A 16,970-nucleotide genomic window follows, 5' to 3' on the forward strand; every position below is an offset into this window, starting at 1 on the left:
CTTGAATACTTAGAGCCCACTTAGTCTTTCTCTGTCTCAAGTAGATAGTTTTTACTTTATTATCAGATTTGCTGTCATGTAGGTTTTTCTAAACATGAATCTTTTTCTGATGAATAGTATTTTGCGTTTTGTTTGTGTATCAAGAGGAGTGCTAATTATGATGTGCTTTGGGCCCTTGATCATTAATCATACATAGATCCCCATCACTCGTGTATGTTAGTCTCTAACCTGTTCTAACACTGTTAGAAGAATAATTTTTATCATACATTAAAAACTTTCCTTGCCTCCACAATCCTGCAACAATCAGAACTCTTTAGTATGACTTTCAGGATCTTCTAGAATTTGGCCCTAATTTTCCTTTCGAGCTTTTTTCTCCATTACTTTCCTGTTTGTTTGTTATATTTGATATAGTTACTTAGATTCTCCTGACCATACCATATTTCTGTTTTGACTTTGTTTGAGATGTTCTCTTTACCTCTTCATTCCTATCAAACTTTTGTCCAATTCAAAAAGATTAGCTCAGATTTAATCTCCAGCATGAAACCTTACTCTAGGTCCTTCTAAACAGAGTGATCTCTGTCATTGTTGATGCCATTTATTTGGCACAGAATCATAATATGGGATGAGATGGTATGTTATATTTGAGTGGCCATGTCCAAAGTGGGATGCATAGGACTATGACAAGTACAATATTCACTAGGTAAGATATTTATGAATCAAAGGTGCATTTGTAATAAGCCTTGGAAATTTAAATCTTTCTTGTTTTGTATGCTTATGCAAAAGGCATTTTAATTTGGAACCAAAGTTGTATTTTCATTGGGTCTAAGCATTTCACAGATTTATAATCCATCATGAATTTAATTTTCAAGTACAATGAATATTTTATAAACATAGTCAGTAAAAGTAATCACTAATATCACACTAGCATTTTCCCTCATTGCCATGAATTTGTTAAAAGGATTTATATGAATGAAGTTTTCCTTATAATTGAGACATTTAGGAAATTTAAAATACTAAAGGTAACATTTTCTTTTAATGATTTTCTTCCCTGCTTTTTATTTTCAGGTTACTCATTTTTGTTTACCTCAACTTCTTCCATTGCTTAAACATACTACATCTTATCTTCATGAAGTTTTTGAATTTTATGAAGAAATTCTTACATGTCGATACCCATATTCCTGTTTTAAGACTGTATTCATTGATGAGGCTTATGTTGAAGTGGCTGCTTATGCTTCTATGAGCATTTTTAGGTTGGTATTTAAGATTTGAAATGCCCAAATGAGGGTAATGATAGGAAGACAGGTTATTTTGTGATTAATTTTAAGATATGTTTCAAAGTTTTTTCCTTTAAATTAAATATGGTTGGTTTTGTAGAAAAGCTAATGTTTTAAAAATTCAAAATGTAGAAAAACATAAAAAAGAACATTTCCAAGTGACCCAAAACACTTCTATTACTTTCATCCAGATATAACTGATAGAGATGTTTTACAGATTTTTTTTTAGTCTCTTCTGCTTATGCATTTAACAAAAATCATACAAGTTATATAATGGACGTCTAATGGGTTTTTTTTTCCCCTAAATCATTTAAAATTTTACTGATGTCAGAAATTTCTTTGCCAATTATAAAAGAGAGAAAACTTCATTTTTTTCTTTCTCTTCCTGCCTTACCTTCTTTCTTTCCTTGGAAAGTTCCAGATTGATAAATTTTATGCCTTAGGTTCAATCATTTTATCCTTTCTGGGCCTAAATTTTTTCATCTGTAAAAGGCGAATAATACTATTGCCCCTGTATTCTCTAGAGTATGTTAGAAAGATCTTATGGGTCAGTGTATTTGAAAGTAAACAATGGAGCACAAAAAATTCATAGGGGTGCCTGCCTGGCTCAGTTGGTAGCACATGTGACTCTTGATCTTGAGGTGTGAGTTCAAGCCTGCATTGTGTGTAGAGCTTACTTAAAAAAAAAAAAAAAAAAATTGGGGGCGCCTGGGTGGCTCAGTCGGTTAAGCGTCTGCCTTCGGCTCGGGTTGTGATCCCAGGGTTTGGGAGTGAGCCCTGCATCGGGCTCCCTGCTTAACAGGGGAGTCTGCTTTTCTCTCTCCCTCTCCCTCTGCCCCTGCTTGTACACTCTCTCTCTCTCTCAAATAAAATCTTAAAAAAATAATTAATAGTTATTATTGGGAAAAGGTTTTTGAAATTAGAAGAGCCCTTCATAGGAGGATCAGTTTCTGATGAACATACTCATTTCAGGCTAATGGTAATTTCCCCTTCCTCCAGAAAAAGGTACTTAAATTTTTCACGGAAATCAATGGGAAACACTACAGTCCTTACTTTAGGCAAAAGTTAATTAAGATTATGGATTTCACCTAAATTTTGAAAAGATGTGAAAGCTTTTGGAAGAATGTTCTGTTTTTTCTCTTTTATGTCAAATTTGAATTCCCTTATTTTAAAAGTGTGATTATTTTATTTTGATTGAATCATTATTTCTTGGTTATAATTGTCTCTTCTTTTAAATTCCAGCACAAATCTGTTACATAGTGCCATGATTATAGATGAGACACCTCTGACTAGAAGGTGTTTAGCCCAGTCCTTGGCACAGCAGTTTTTTGGTTGTTTCATATCCAGAATGTCTTGGTGAGTAATTTCATAGTTTGCAACTACTGAGATAAAGAATTGGGAAAGTTTGTTTTTGTTTTCTTTTCCTGTATTTTCTTTTCTCTCTGTATATTTAGAGAAAAGTAATGAGTATAAATTTCATCCCAGATTTTTGGCTATCAATTCACTATAGTTCTATTTTTTTTTAAAAGAATTTTGATAACAATTTCTTAGAAAACTGAATGAATACTGTAGATATAAGGCATTGAATGTGCAGAAAACTGCAGTTAGAATTCTAATGTCAATGTTCAGTGTAACTGGTAATGTTCAAGATCATGTGTAAGGCAAAATAACAGTCTTCTACAATAGTGATAATGATGTAGGGATTTTCCTGTTAGTGTTTAACTTTGTACTAATAATACTTGAAAGAAGTAAGAGATAAGAACACTTAATTTTTTTGATTAACTTGAGATGAATTCGAATACATGAAACTCCCTTAAGATTATAATTTATTTTTGTGACCATTCTGTGCTATATGTAGTACATGAATATCTGTTGGTTTCTTTTTCTTTTTTGTTGGCAGAGGGTAAGTCCTCTTGATTTGTAATTTTTCCAGAATAACATAGTTTCAGTGAAGAACAGTGCCTGGAAAATGGTAGGCAACATGTTTGAATAAATGAATGAATGAATGGATAAGTATATGAATGAATAGATGAATGAATGGTATTAATTCCCTTTCCTCTTAAAAAACCAAAAATAAGTAATTAAACGTTAGATCTTGGAATCCCATTGATAATTATTCATGGGATTGGCAAATGTGAACTTTAAAAATTGAGCAGTACAGTCCTGGCTTTGGGCAAGTATTTCCTTGGATACAGACGGTATGGACAGAGTTGGCCAGGAAGGAAGCAGCGCAAACATAGGGGCATTACTTGAAATAAGACTGGAAGGCAGATGTGAGGAAGGTGTAATGGTAAGTAGAACTCATTGGAAGTGGTTAAACCAAATATTTTGTTAATACATTTTTAAAATTATTTTTCATATATTTTAAGAATGCATAAAAGCACACACTATAACGTGTTCTGTTACCCTCTTTGGCCTTATCTGAAAATTTTTATGATTAAATTTTTTATGATTAAGGGAATTTTTATGATTAAAAGAATATATTTTGACTTTTTGCATAGGTCTGATGAATGGGTACTGAAGGGAATTTCTGGCTATATTTATGGACTTTGGATGAAAAAAACTTTTGGTGTTAATGAATACCGCCATTGGATTAAAGAGGTAAAAACAGCCAGATCCATTACCCATTTAGAAGTCAACAGGACATGTTAGTGTTCTCCTGATTCACAAGTCACTTGTTCTTTACTTTTCATAATTGTAAAATACTGTCATTTGAAAGTGTCTCATTTTTCCCAGCAAAATGAAAATCCCAGCAAAATGAAAATCTCTTTACTGAGAAAGACTAATGGTCTGTTTTATCTAGTTCCATTGTCAGTGTTGACTTCCAAAGACTTTTTTGCTAATAAGCAAGAGAGTATTTAAGCTCCTTCAGCATCAAATTAGTCGTTAGATATATCCAAGCTCCTTGTAGTAGTCATTCATAATATAACTCTATGCTTCCTAAATTTGTTTAGACTTAGAACCCAGCTTCTGGAGTCAGATTGCTTTTCAATCTGCCTCATACATTTACAAGCTTTGTGACTTTGGTTAATCTTTCTAAGTCTCATCCTTATAAGGAGAGTAGATGGGGATTATGAGACATCATACATGTGATGTGCATGGTGCCTTGTACATAGTAAGTGCTTATTATATGCTGGCTAGTCCTTCAGTGCATTTATGTTCTCTGTCATTGTCACGTCTTTTTCCTATTATTTAAAGATTTGGCCAAAAAGAAAAAAAATCAACTGTATTTTGCCTAGCCCTTTCTGTTCATGTACGTATACATTTTACTCATCTCGTGCTTAACTCCTTCCTTCTCAAGTGGAAAAATTTCGACCTTTAATATCTTTATGAAATGGACCCCTCCGTCTTCCCCTTTTCTCATTTTATGTATCTTCGTCATCCAAACGTAAACTCAAGTAAGCCAAAAAATAATTGTAAAGGATTTCAAACATCTAGAACCATAAAAGAATTTATACATCTAAAGTGGAAGAGTCCATTCTTCATTTCAAAAACTATTAATGAAGGGAAAAGATAGCATATAGCACTTACAGTGTTTCAGGAACTACTGTAAACATTTTACGAATATTAACTATATTGATCTTCCTAACTACCCTGTTACTACACCCCATTTTACAAATGAGGACACTGAGGCACAGAGAGGTTAAATTATTTGACCAAAGTTACACAGCTAGTAAGTAGTAGAGCCAGAATTCAAACCTGGTTTTTAACCACTTCACTATGATTTTTACCACTTCTGTATACTGCTTATATATTATTTAAACAGTTCTGTTGTCCTTTTTTCCCTTAAACTTTTTTTTTCACTTTGATCTATGTCATATTAGAGAAGATTGAAGAAGTTTTAAAAGGGTAGATTCCTGACATAATTTTATCTCCATTTCTTTTTACTTGTCTAAATCCTCCACCAGAAACAAACTGCAGAGAAGGAACAAATGAACTTGGAACACAGGTCAGAGAAGGTTGGGAAGAGCCGTTAGGAAAAATTGGCAGGCTGCTGGCCAGCCCTGAAGTCACAAAGGAGAGAAGGCTTTTTGGCTGTATTATTGAGCCAGCTGTGTAGTCTGTTTTGTTTATAAGAACATAAACTACTTTATAAATACATCTAATTTATTTTAAGAAATTTACATTTTGATTCAGGAAATGAGAAATCACAGTTCAGTTCTAAAATTTGATACATAAAGAAATTTTCACTGACTCCTATTTTTATCTTTTTTAGGAGCTAGACAAAATAGTGGCGTATGAACTAAAAACTGGTGGAGTTTTACTACATCCCATATTTGGTGGAGGAAAAGAGAAGGATAAGTATGTTTGTTGTTCAGAGGTGGTATTATAAACCTTGTATTACGGGTTCAGTCTTTCAGGATTACTTGGGATGTGTATTGAGGCCCACACAGGCCAAAATAATAGTATGTAATAATATTGAAGCCACAAATACTGGTAATACTCTCATTACTCCTTTCCTTACTTTACTGTTTTTACTGCATGTGATGGCTACAAATGGACTTAAACATTAAAGAAAGACTCTCAAAAAATACAAGGCTTTACTCTTTTCCATGTTAATTTCCAGATGCTAGTATATTGTACTGTTCTTAGAAAAGTTTAAAAATAATGGAAACAAATATTTTGCTTATGGACCACCAGTTATTTTTTTAAGTCTAAGTAGATAATTTCAACTTCAGGACATCCTACCTATACCTGTTTATCTGAATGGTCACCTACCTAGACATTTATTCTTTGCTTTTTCCCTTCTTTCCTTTTTTCTTCCCTCCCTCTCTACCTTCCTTCTCTTCTTTCTTTCCCTTTCTCTTCTTCTGTTGTGTAGCAAGTCCCTGTAAAGAAGACAGCCACTTATAGCAAAATAATAGTACCAGCAGGCAGTCTTGTTTGTTCTAGTGTCCATGGATTCCCTAAAGGAATATGGATTGAAATGGATGGGAAAGTTTTTCTGTATTTTCACTAATCATTAGCTGACATTTTATATTTTCCTTAATTATGAATGTAGGCAAAAGACAATGCTATGACTTTGTCAACAGTAGAAATCATAGATCTTTTCCTGTCACGTTATAATTATTAGCAGATATTTTGAAATAGTTTGCACTTATCACCACCTCAATATTACTCTAATAGACCACTGCCAGATCTTGTTATTTAATGCATTAATAAGCTAGCATATATATTGGCATATCATAATTTTTAATATTTTTATAACTGCATTTCGTTATAATTGGTTTCCTTCGTAATTCTATGTATTTTATTTTGTGTATATGTTAGCAGTTTCTCAAAAGGGGACCCATAGGATTAACCAGGCTGCCCAAGTGTCTAAAAGCACCACAGAAGTTAAGAAATTTGAAGTTGTATAACCAGTAGCCTTTTCTTTGTTGTAGCATGGTTACCAAGACAAGAGAAAGTTCATGGGAAAGCATAGAAATTTGGGGTTAGACAAAAATGGATTTTTGTCGTTATTTTTGTGATCTGAGAAAATCACATAACCTTTCTGTGTATGTGTTTTAATTTGTAAAATGACAGTGATAGTCCTTAACCAGGTTGGTTGTGAGGATTACTTGAGATCAAGTTTCATAAATATTAGTTCTTTCACTTTCTTCTCCTCACTGCCTGCTATATGGCAGTTTCCCAGCATATAATTAGAGCATTACCATGGAATGTAAATATTCCTTACACTAAATGCTTTTACTTTGGTTCTGCCCATTTATTTAGTCTTGTATGTCTAATTTTTAAAGGCAAAGGAAAAAAAAAACGTCTGGAAGCAATATACCTCCCTCCCACCAGTTCCTCTTGGAGGTAGCCATGACCTTTTTCTTTTCCCCCTGCCTTTATTTATGTATAGCATTACCAAATGGAGTTCAATCATATACATATTACTGTGTAACTATCAACAAATATTTTAAATTTCAATGCCATGTTTTTAAAGAAGTATAATGACTACCCTTCCACATAGATTGTGAGAGTGTAATTTGGTACAGTGATTTTGAAGGGTAATTTGTTGGTACCAATCAAACGTTTAAAATAGATGATTTTGATTCATTAGTTGTATTTCTAGCTATGTTGTCATATAGAAATTGTACTTCTAGACATTTGCCATACAGAAATACTTGCACATGTGTAAAAAGACATTGACTACAACATTATTTAAAATAGTGAAAAATTTTAAACACCTTTAACATTCATATATGTCATAAATTTTTTTTACTAGACTGTACCTTTCTTTTAATTTACTGATGATCTCTTTCATCATTTCAGAATTTAAAATTTTTACATAGTCTGGTCTTTGTCCCCTGGATGGATGGATGGATGGATGGATTGATTGATTGATTGGAAGATTTTTCCTGCCCTAGAATTAGGACAAGAAATTTTTTTCCTTCTTTTCTTCTAGTACTTTTATAATTGTTTTTGATATGTAATGCACCTGGAATGTTTTTTGTGTGTGTATGGTTTAACCTTGGGATATTGGTTAGAATTACATTAATTATAATGATGAACTTGGAGAGCACTAAAATATTGACACTCTTCCTATCTGGGAGCTTGGCATGTGTTTTTATTAAAATTTTCCTTTATGTTTTTTCATGAAACTTCATAATTTTCTTCCAGTTAAATTTATTTTAAGAAGTTTCCTACTTGTGTTGCTCTCATGCTAAGAAATTACTGACTTATATTATGATGTGGCCATGAAACTTACTGTTTATTTAATACAAATTTGTTTTACTAAGTATAGCTGTTTATGTTTTTAGTCCAGCGTCTCATCTACACTTTTCAATAAAGCATCCACATACGCTTTCTTGGGAATATTACACTATGTTTCAGTGTAAAGCTCACCTCGTGATGAGATTGATTGAAAATAGGATCAGTATGGAATTCATGCTACAAGTAAGTATTAAAGTTAAGGACTTAACAGTCGTAGAGAAAGATACGTTCCATATGTATACTCTGAATGCTATTCTGTAGAATAGGAGTCAGGGCCTCTGGAGTTATAGCAGGAATTCTGTTACTAATTAGCTGTTTGCTCACTAAGTAACCTGTGCTTCTTGTTTGTGTTTCTTCAGATGTAGAGTAAGTATCAGTACTTTACCCATTTAATGCTGGATTGTCATGGATATAAAATTAGAATGTGGGGATGAAAGTAGAACCTATTTGTACATACGATTTTGTGTTCAGCATTATCTAAAATATTAAGGATGAACTGCCACTTAGAGTGTTTTCAATAGAAAAAAAACCTAAAAGATGTTTATTTTTGCTACTATTAAATTCTACCATATATTTTAAGCAAGTTTTGTTGTAAATAGTTGAGATAGAGTGGTTGAGGCAGTAGAAACAAGATGTATTGTAAATGTTCAGCTATTTTTTTTCCATTGATAATATTCTTACAGGTGAGTGAAAAATAACTTTTTAGTAATTTTTTAAAGCATTTTATATTTGCCTTAAAGTTAAGTTTCTTTAATCTTTCTGTCCTTCACCTAACCTTTAGAGTGGAGAGATATTAAATGAGAGGTGGTCCATAAAGAAACTTTGTAGAGTTGTATAAGTCTTTTTTTTTTTTTAAAGATTTTATTTATTTATTTGACAGAGAGAGGGAACACAAGCAGGGCTAGTGGGAGAGGGAAAGCAGGCTTTCCGCTGAGCAGGGAGCCTGATGCGGGGCTCGATCCCAGGACCCTAGGATCATGACCTGAGCCGAAGGGAGATGCTTAACAACTGAGCCGCCCAGGCACCCTGAGTTGTATAAGTCTTAATGAGTGTTTTCAACTTGCTAAATGTTTAGTTTCTTTGTAAAGCTCATGATTCAATAAATTATAGGTATTACATATTATTGTTATTATAATCCTTAAAAACAATATTCATTGTTTGGCCAGGACATTATTGAAATTGAATTATGTTTTGAGGAAGAATAGTTTTATAGTCTGGCTGTTTAAATCTTTGCATGCTTTTATTGCTAATAGTCTTTAACTAAATCCACCTATATAGTAAGATGTGAAATTATTATCTTTGTAATTGATTATATAGTAAAGTCATAATGCAAAGTGGGTATAGTACAGAATTGGAAACAATGTATGTTATACAAACTTACTTGAATGATACTTTCATCCTTACAGGTTTTCAATAAACTGTTAAGTTTGGCTAGTACAGCTTCATCACAGAAGTTCCAGTCACATATGTGGAGTCAGATGTTGGTTTCCACATCTGGGTTTTTGAAATCCATCTCAAATGTCTCTGGCAAAGACATCCAGCCTTTAATAAAGCAGTGGGTGTATCCTTTTCAGTAGCAGCTCAACAAGGAGGGAAAGGGAATAAGGTTATGTGTGTCAGGGAAAGGAGGAAAAAGAAAGATTTGGAAGACCAAAGGAGAACTATTTAAGTTGCTAAATAGTAGTAGAAAGAACTAGGAACTGTAAATCATTTCTGCTAAGGTGCCTTTTAATCATTGAGATACACACACATATATGTTTATGCTTGTAAAATTTGCCATATTTTGAATTACTTTTTAGTGTGTGAATATAGCAATAGGCTTAATGGTGGGGGAGGTAAATAATCCACCAGACAGGCCTGCAGGATTACTTGTAAGATGCAGTGGTCTGGTGGCTTTTAGATGTGGTTAGGGGTTGGCACAACTTAACTGGTATCTGGGAACTTTTCAATTGTTACATTTTTTTCATATCAAAGCACTATTATATTAATAACCCAGTAGAGTGGTTTTGCTTCTTTCAAAACACAAATTTGTTAACGTTTCAGAAATTTTGTTTAAATATGGGGAAACACTTTTCACAAAAATTTTGAATACTTTGCCACCTGGTTTACCCTGAAGTGTGCTCTCAGGCCTTGAACTGGTGAGAATGCATCTGAAAGTTATCACCTATTATAATGAGTCCTTTATTTTGTTTAGTACATATTCATGTCAATATGCAAAAATTCCTTTACAATTCTTCAGAGACCAGAGTGGAGTGGTAAAATTTTATGGAAGTTTTGCATTTAACAGAAAACGAAATGTTTTGGAATTAGAAATAAAGCAAGATTATACATCGCCGGGAACTCAGAAATATGTGGTAAGATTTTTTCCAAAATGACCTTTTGTACTGCTTTCTTCCCAGTTTCAATATAGGAAGGGCTTATGGGTGGAGAGCTGGTAAGAAGTTTCATAATGAGAATTTGTTTGCAAAGGTTAAAATTGAGAAAACACCAAGTGTCAATGACGGCTCAATGAAGAGGTTATGATGGAGATTTCAGGGGACACAGATATCCCAGTTCTCCCCTCCTTTGGCACCAGCTACCTTTCTGTGTCCCTAGACACACATCTTCTATAGTACTATTTTATATCTTGAAATATATACCTGTACACATAAGAATACATATATGGTATTTTTCTAGCATTATCTTTGAACACTGTTTCTTTTTAAAGGGACCACTTAAAGTGACAGTGCAGGAGTTAGATGGATCCTTCAATCATACGTTGCAAATTGAAGAAAACAGCCTTAAGCATGATATTCCCTGTCATTCTAAAAGCAGAAGGTAGGCATTGAATCATAACTTTAAACTGAAGTTGATAATTAAACTGTAAGTCTCACAGATTAAAATGCCAAAATAGAAATCCTAATATATACCTAAGTTTCAAGTAGAGAACATGTTATCTGGTATCTTTTTTTGTCCTTCTACTTCAAGTTGATATTACCAAATATTCTTTATTTGCTTTTTGTTCTTGACAACATTTTATTCTTTGAATTAATTAATTTAAAAATTTAGATTTAGGTTTAATAATCTTTATTTTGTAGGGTCAGGGGTAGGTAGAATAGAAGTTTGATTTTTTTTGGAGCCAGGAAAAGTTCAAGGCAAATTGCTTAGGTTTGTTGTTATTAGTGTCATTGGATTAATATCTATAGTAAATATTGGGGAAATGATCATTGAATATAAAGGAAGGAGCTGAATACATGTCATAAAAAGCCCCTGCATTTTCTTTGCTATGTCTTTCTCCTCTTCTCTGTATCACCATGCCTTTACAAAACATTCTTTTTTTTGTTTTAATTTTATTTATTTAAGTAATCTCTGTACCCAACATGGAGCTCGAACTCACGACCCTGAGATCAAGAGTCACATGCTCCTCCAACTGAGCCAGCCAGGTGCCCCTTTATTTATTTATTTAAAGTAATCCTACACCCAACATGGAGCTCGAACTCATGACCCCAAGATTAAGAGTTGCATGCTCTTCCAACTGAGCCAGCCAGGTGCCCCTTAAAAAACATCCTTGTTGTCTTTCAAAACGGCACATTGTCATTTTCCTTAAAAAATGTTCAACCGTTCATCTTCTATGTAGTATATTTTTTCTTTACCACTATTGTTTAACTCAACCATTAGCATGTATTCTGAAGAGTGAAAGATGGGAACATTTTTGTGCTTCACTGGAGGATTGTATAGTAATAGCAAAACTTCAGGAACAGAAGGTTTATACTCATGACGACATTGAGGTCATGTCAGACAGATGGGGATGTCAATTGATTTTGACGGCCTTCAGAAATTGATTCTGAAATTTCCCTGAAACCATTTTTCCTTTGCAAAAATTCTTTCTTAGTTCAGGCTGAAATTTCCCTTTCCTTTTGTTCTGTCTACCTTTGAAATTGGGAACATCTGATTGCCACTCTTTTCATAACATTTCCTCAGGGTTTTTTCTCTATAGTAGCAGTATGTCCTTTGGGTATTCTTTGGTGTGAGGAACACAGGAAGACTGTTCTTTGTTCCTATTTTAATTTGTAGTCACCCAAGTTTTTAGTGTATATCCAGTAGATTTTTATGATATATGCAAACAATGAATCATGGAGCACTACATCAAAAACTAATGATGTAATGTATGGTGATTAACATAACATAATAAGGGCGCCTGGGTGGCTCAGTTGGTTAAGCAACTGCCTTCGGCTCAGGTCATGATCCTGGAGTCCCGGGATCGAGTCCCGCATCGGACTCCCTGCTCAGCGGGGAGTCTGCTTCTCCCTCTGATCCTCCCCCTCTCATGCTCTCTGTCTCCCATTCTCTCTCTCAGATAAATAAATAAAAAATCTTTAAAAAAAAAAAAAAACAAAAAAAAAACATAACATAATAATAAAAAAAGTAATTTGCATGGAAGCAATTGCTTTTGGGGGGGCTTATCCTAAATCTTTTTCATATTAACTAGTTGTATATGTTAATTAATACTGTTAAGATGTATTATAGTTAATCACATACCTCATTTCATATGGGACAGCTTCTTGCACATAGAGCACATGTTCAAAATAATTCATGTCTCATTTCAGGGCTGGTTATTTTTTCAGTTTTTTTATAAAGGATTTCTTTGTTGATAGATCAATCTTTTTTGTATAAAATTGCAGCTAACCAGTTCTTGGAAGTACATCTATGTTTTAACCTGGCATTTAGTTACATATTTTTGCTTTTTATTAAACTTTGATCAGGAAGACATTTCAGTATCATTGACTTCATTCCCTTCAGCTTCAAAATAGATTTTTTTGTGTGTTTAAATTCCATTACATTCACTATCCCTTCTTCCTCAAGCTGTCTTACAACGTTGCCTGAAATTTTTATTTTGAGCTTCAACTGTTCTTTATCTCCTTTCAGAATTGGAAATGTCATAGTTTGTAAACTTAACTTTTCCCTAAATGTAGGAATAAAAAGAAAAAAATTCCACTGATGAATGGAGAAGAAGTTGACATGGATCTTTCTGCGATGGAGTAAGTTAGTTACTTGAGTTTAAGGATATAATATATGCATTCTCATGTGTCTTGTTATGCACATCTAAAAGTATGTAAATGTGTTGAAATTGCTGCTTTTAAAATTTTGAAAGTCCATAGAAATACAGTGTTTCTCAAACTATAGTGTGTCACTTGCGGATCTTCTTAAAATGCAGTTTCTGATCTAGTACTTTCTAGTGGGTCCTGATAGTCTGATTTCTAGGGAGCTCTCAGAAAATACAGATTCTTTTTGTCTTTGGACAAGGCTTCAGGGCACTTTGAGGCTCCCTGTGCTTTCAAAATACAATTTAAATATCACTGTTCTAAATTTTATGTGGTAATATTTACTGATTGGCAGTGTTTCATCTTTAAAAAATACTATAGCTCAGACTTCATTTTGCTCATCCATATTGTGCCTGTGTATTTTTTTATAAAACGTGTAATTACTAGCTTGGTTGCCAAATATTACTGCTGTTTATATACCCTTATGTACTTTTTCCATATCAAGTGCCTTACCTGTAGTAAGCACCCACTAGTATTTGGTGAATTAAAGTAGTATTTCAGGGAATATTCTTTTGTTGATGGTGTTGACATAGACTAGATATTTTAAGCTGTGCGAGTTATTTTGACAAGTATGGGAGGATAAATTCATGATGTGCCTCTGAACTATGATTTCAGAACTTCCTGTTTGAGAAAGAGGATCATGAATCTAACATTTAAAAAAACACTATTAAAAATCAGTTAAATTAATTTTAAAATAAATTCATTTCTTAGTCACAGATTGATTCCAAGAAATGATGGCATTTATAGCCATAGTCAGGCTATAGGCCATGAAATGAAGAAATTTGATCTCATTCTTTTTTTCCACGTCACATAATCACAAATCAAAATCCCCCAAGTAAAATTTTCAGATGGAATTTCTTTGTGACAACTGTCTTCTTATCCTTGAGGATCTTTTAAGCAAGATTAATAAAGATTAGCTATTGTGAGAAAGTTGAAATACATTAAACATAATGAGAATGTTGTCAGTGTGATTAAAAAAATGAATACAGTAAAAGTTCAGGCAGTCTTGAATATTACATAGAGAAGAGAATCTATTTAATAAATGCTTTGTTTTTATTTTATAAACATATAAAATTGAAACAAATTAAAAAGAAAATTGTATTTTCTTTCAGTGCGGATTCCCCTTTGCTGTGGATAAGGATAGACCCAGATATGTCAGTACTGAGGAAAGTGGAGTTTGAGCAAGCTGATTTCATGTGGCAGTATCAGCTCCGCTATGAGAGAGATGTTGTTGCACAGCAGGAATCCATTCTGGCCTTGGAGAAGTTCCCTACGCCAGCATCTCGCCTTGCACTCACTGACATACTAGAACAAGAGCAGTGTTTCTACCGAGTAAGAATGTCCGCTTGCTTCTGCCTCGCAAAGGTGAGATGATGCATAGTAGAAAGAAAACATGACTATCGCATATTTAAAAACAAAGACAAAAACAAACCCAAAAAACTCTGAAAATGAATTAACATTTGCCATAGTCTTTAATTTTACTTGGTAGCTGGTCCCTTGAAAGCTTTTTTCCAAATGTGTTTAATAAGACTGATTTGAAAGAAAAATGTTTTGATCTGAAAATAGGTAATGCATTAAAAGTTTGTAATTTTCAAACTGATAGTCAGATTTTAAATTCAAAGAGGATTGTTCTCCATTTTATTGAATTGCCAAACCATACTGTTAAAGCATAGAATGTATTTGGCAAGAAATTCCTTAGTTTGAGTGACGTTTTACCTTATAGTATAGGAAATCAGTTCATCTTAACTGTCCTGCTGTGGTGATTATTTCATGTTGGTTTGGGTTTAGTAATCAGTATTAGTGATATATAACTTAAAATGATAGGTTCTATAACTTCACATGCTAGAGAAGTTAATTTATTAAGAAAACTAAATATTTTTCTTTAGATGCAAAAAAACTGAAGGTAGAGCAAATGAAAACCAGAAAAACGCAGACAAAAATTTGGCCAGAAATACTGGGTTCCAGGTATTTAAAAAACATCTTGATAATAGGTTCATTCCCATTTAGTGACTCCCCTGCCTTCCTCACTGCTAAAATCCATTTGCCCAACATCTCCAAAGATTGTAATGGTTTAGATTCGTTTTGTCTTTAATGGTCACTATTGAATAGTTGCATTCCTACATCCTACTCAGATATGTGAGGGACAATATGGTATTTTCTGATAGATCATCTGCTAAGGATATAATTTCATTGCTTCTATAAAGATCTTTGTGATTCTCGCATGCTAAATTCTTAGCAGGTTCATGAAATTATAGACTATTATTTAAAATTATAAATTCAGTCTTTTCAGACATAATTTCTGTATACGCTGAAAGTTTCAATAGCAAGATATGGTTTTTTTGTGCAGCATTCTTGCAGACTTAAAACGTTAGCGCTGTATTTGGCTTATTTTTCAATTAGGGCAGATTTTAAAACCTTATTTAAAATCCATGGTGATGATTCTCTTTGATAATTTAAAGTGTTAGAATTATATTTTCCTAAATGGACAAAGACAAACTTACTCAGAAAAGAAGCCTTTTGCAGACATGTTTTCTTAAAACATAAAAGAATGCTCCAACTTAGAAATTATAGAAAATAATTATAAGTGTACGTAAGAATTTGGGGGGGGAGGTAAGTTAATTTTTTTTTGGAAATGGTAATAAAAGGCTAAAATGTGTTAAATTTCTGAGAATTGAAATTGTTGAAAACAAATCCAATTGTTTTAATACATTTTAAGAAGCTATTTTATTTATTTATTTAAAAGTTTGTTTTCAGTGGTGATGGAAATTACTTCTAATTATTTGCAGATTGCGAATTCAATGGTGAGCACATGGACAGGACCACCAGCCATGAAGTCACTCTTTACTAGAATGTTTTGTTGTAAAACTTGTCCAAACATTGTGAAAACAAACAACTTCATGAGCTTTCAAAGCTATTTTCTCCAGAAGGTGCAGTTTACTTTCTACTTTGTTACAGTTGTTGTGTGCCATCATCTGTGTGTCTCAGTTTAATTTGGGGACTATTTAAATAGCAGGTGTGTTTACTTTTTTATAAAAGGTTTGTCTTTGTTCTATTTTTGGTTCTACAAGATGTTCCCCAGGGGTGCCTGGTGGCTCAGTTGGTCAGGTGTCTGCCTTTGGCTCAGATCATGATCCCAGAGTCCCAGGATCAAGCCCCGAATCGGGGAGTCTGCTCTCCCTCTGCTCAGCCCGCTCATGTGCGTGTTCTCTCTCTCTCTCTCTCTCAAGTAAATAAATAAATAAGATCTCTAAAAAAAAAAAATGTTCCCCAAATTTTAATTGATTGTTCATTGAGTTTGTGAGCTGTAAGTAACTCTCTATCAACATTTATACTAAAGTAAACAGAAATGGATAATTTAACTTTTTGGTTGGTTACATGGGGGATGGAGATATGAGTGAGTTCTTCTGATGGCAGTCCTTCTAGAATGTGGACAGCCCTTCTGAGACAGACAAGTACAGTACCCGTCTCTGGTTTCCGTCCTAGCTCTGCTCTCACTTGCAGTTTGCACGAGGACAAGTCTCATAACCTTGTAAGCCTCAGTTTACTCAATTGTAAAATTTATCTTTTTAAAAATCAAATAGATCAAGTATGTAAAGTGTTTTTTACACTGTATTTATCATATAATAAGTTTTTTATAAATGATAATATAGAAAGTCACAGTGGTGTGATGGTGTCACTGTTTTAGTAAGGGATGTGGGAATGGCAGGATTTTCAGCATTTGGGCAATTTGCCAATCACTTGTAAAATGTTTTGAGTAAAATAATAATAATAATAATATAATAATAATAATAATAAAGGCAGGGGTGCCTGGGTGGCTCAGTTGGTTAAGCATCCACCTCTTGATTTTGGCTCAGCTTGTGATTTCACAGTCGTGAAATCCAGCCCTGTGTTGGCCTCTGTGCTGGGTGTGGAGGCT

The 16,970-nt window shown here is 33.5% G+C and overlaps 1 protein-coding gene across 7 annotated transcripts in view; it reads left to right on the forward strand.

Moving 5' to 3' along the window:
• Positions 1-16,970, forward strand: part of TAF2 (TATA-box binding protein associated factor 2) — a 92,401-nt gene that overhangs the window by 23,762 nt on the left and 51,669 nt on the right. For all 7 annotated transcript variants that reach the window (XM_078072064.1, XM_036080364.2, XM_036080365.2 and 4 more), the window contains exons 7-17: positions 1,066-1,250; positions 2,517-2,630; positions 3,776-3,875; positions 5,491-5,576; positions 8,021-8,156; positions 9,380-9,534; positions 10,213-10,327; positions 10,681-10,790; positions 12,926-12,991; positions 14,167-14,419; positions 15,841-15,981. In XM_078072064.1, coding sequence (XP_077928190.1) covers positions 1,066-1,250; positions 2,517-2,630; positions 3,776-3,875; positions 5,491-5,576; positions 8,021-8,156; positions 9,380-9,534; positions 10,213-10,327; positions 10,681-10,790; positions 12,926-12,991; positions 14,167-14,419; positions 15,841-15,981 — 1,461 coding nt within the window. The remainder of the gene's footprint in view (positions 1-1,065; positions 1,251-2,516; positions 2,631-3,775; positions 3,876-5,490; positions 5,577-8,020; positions 8,157-9,379; positions 9,535-10,212; positions 10,328-10,680; positions 10,791-12,925; positions 12,992-14,166; positions 14,420-15,840; positions 15,982-16,970) is intronic.

The sequence above is a fragment of the Halichoerus grypus genome, chromosome 5, assembly GCF_964656455.1.
Source record: "Halichoerus grypus chromosome 5, mHalGry1.hap1.1, whole genome shotgun sequence".
Classification (NCBI taxonomy): domain Eukaryota; kingdom Metazoa; phylum Chordata; class Mammalia; order Carnivora; family Phocidae; genus Halichoerus; species Halichoerus grypus.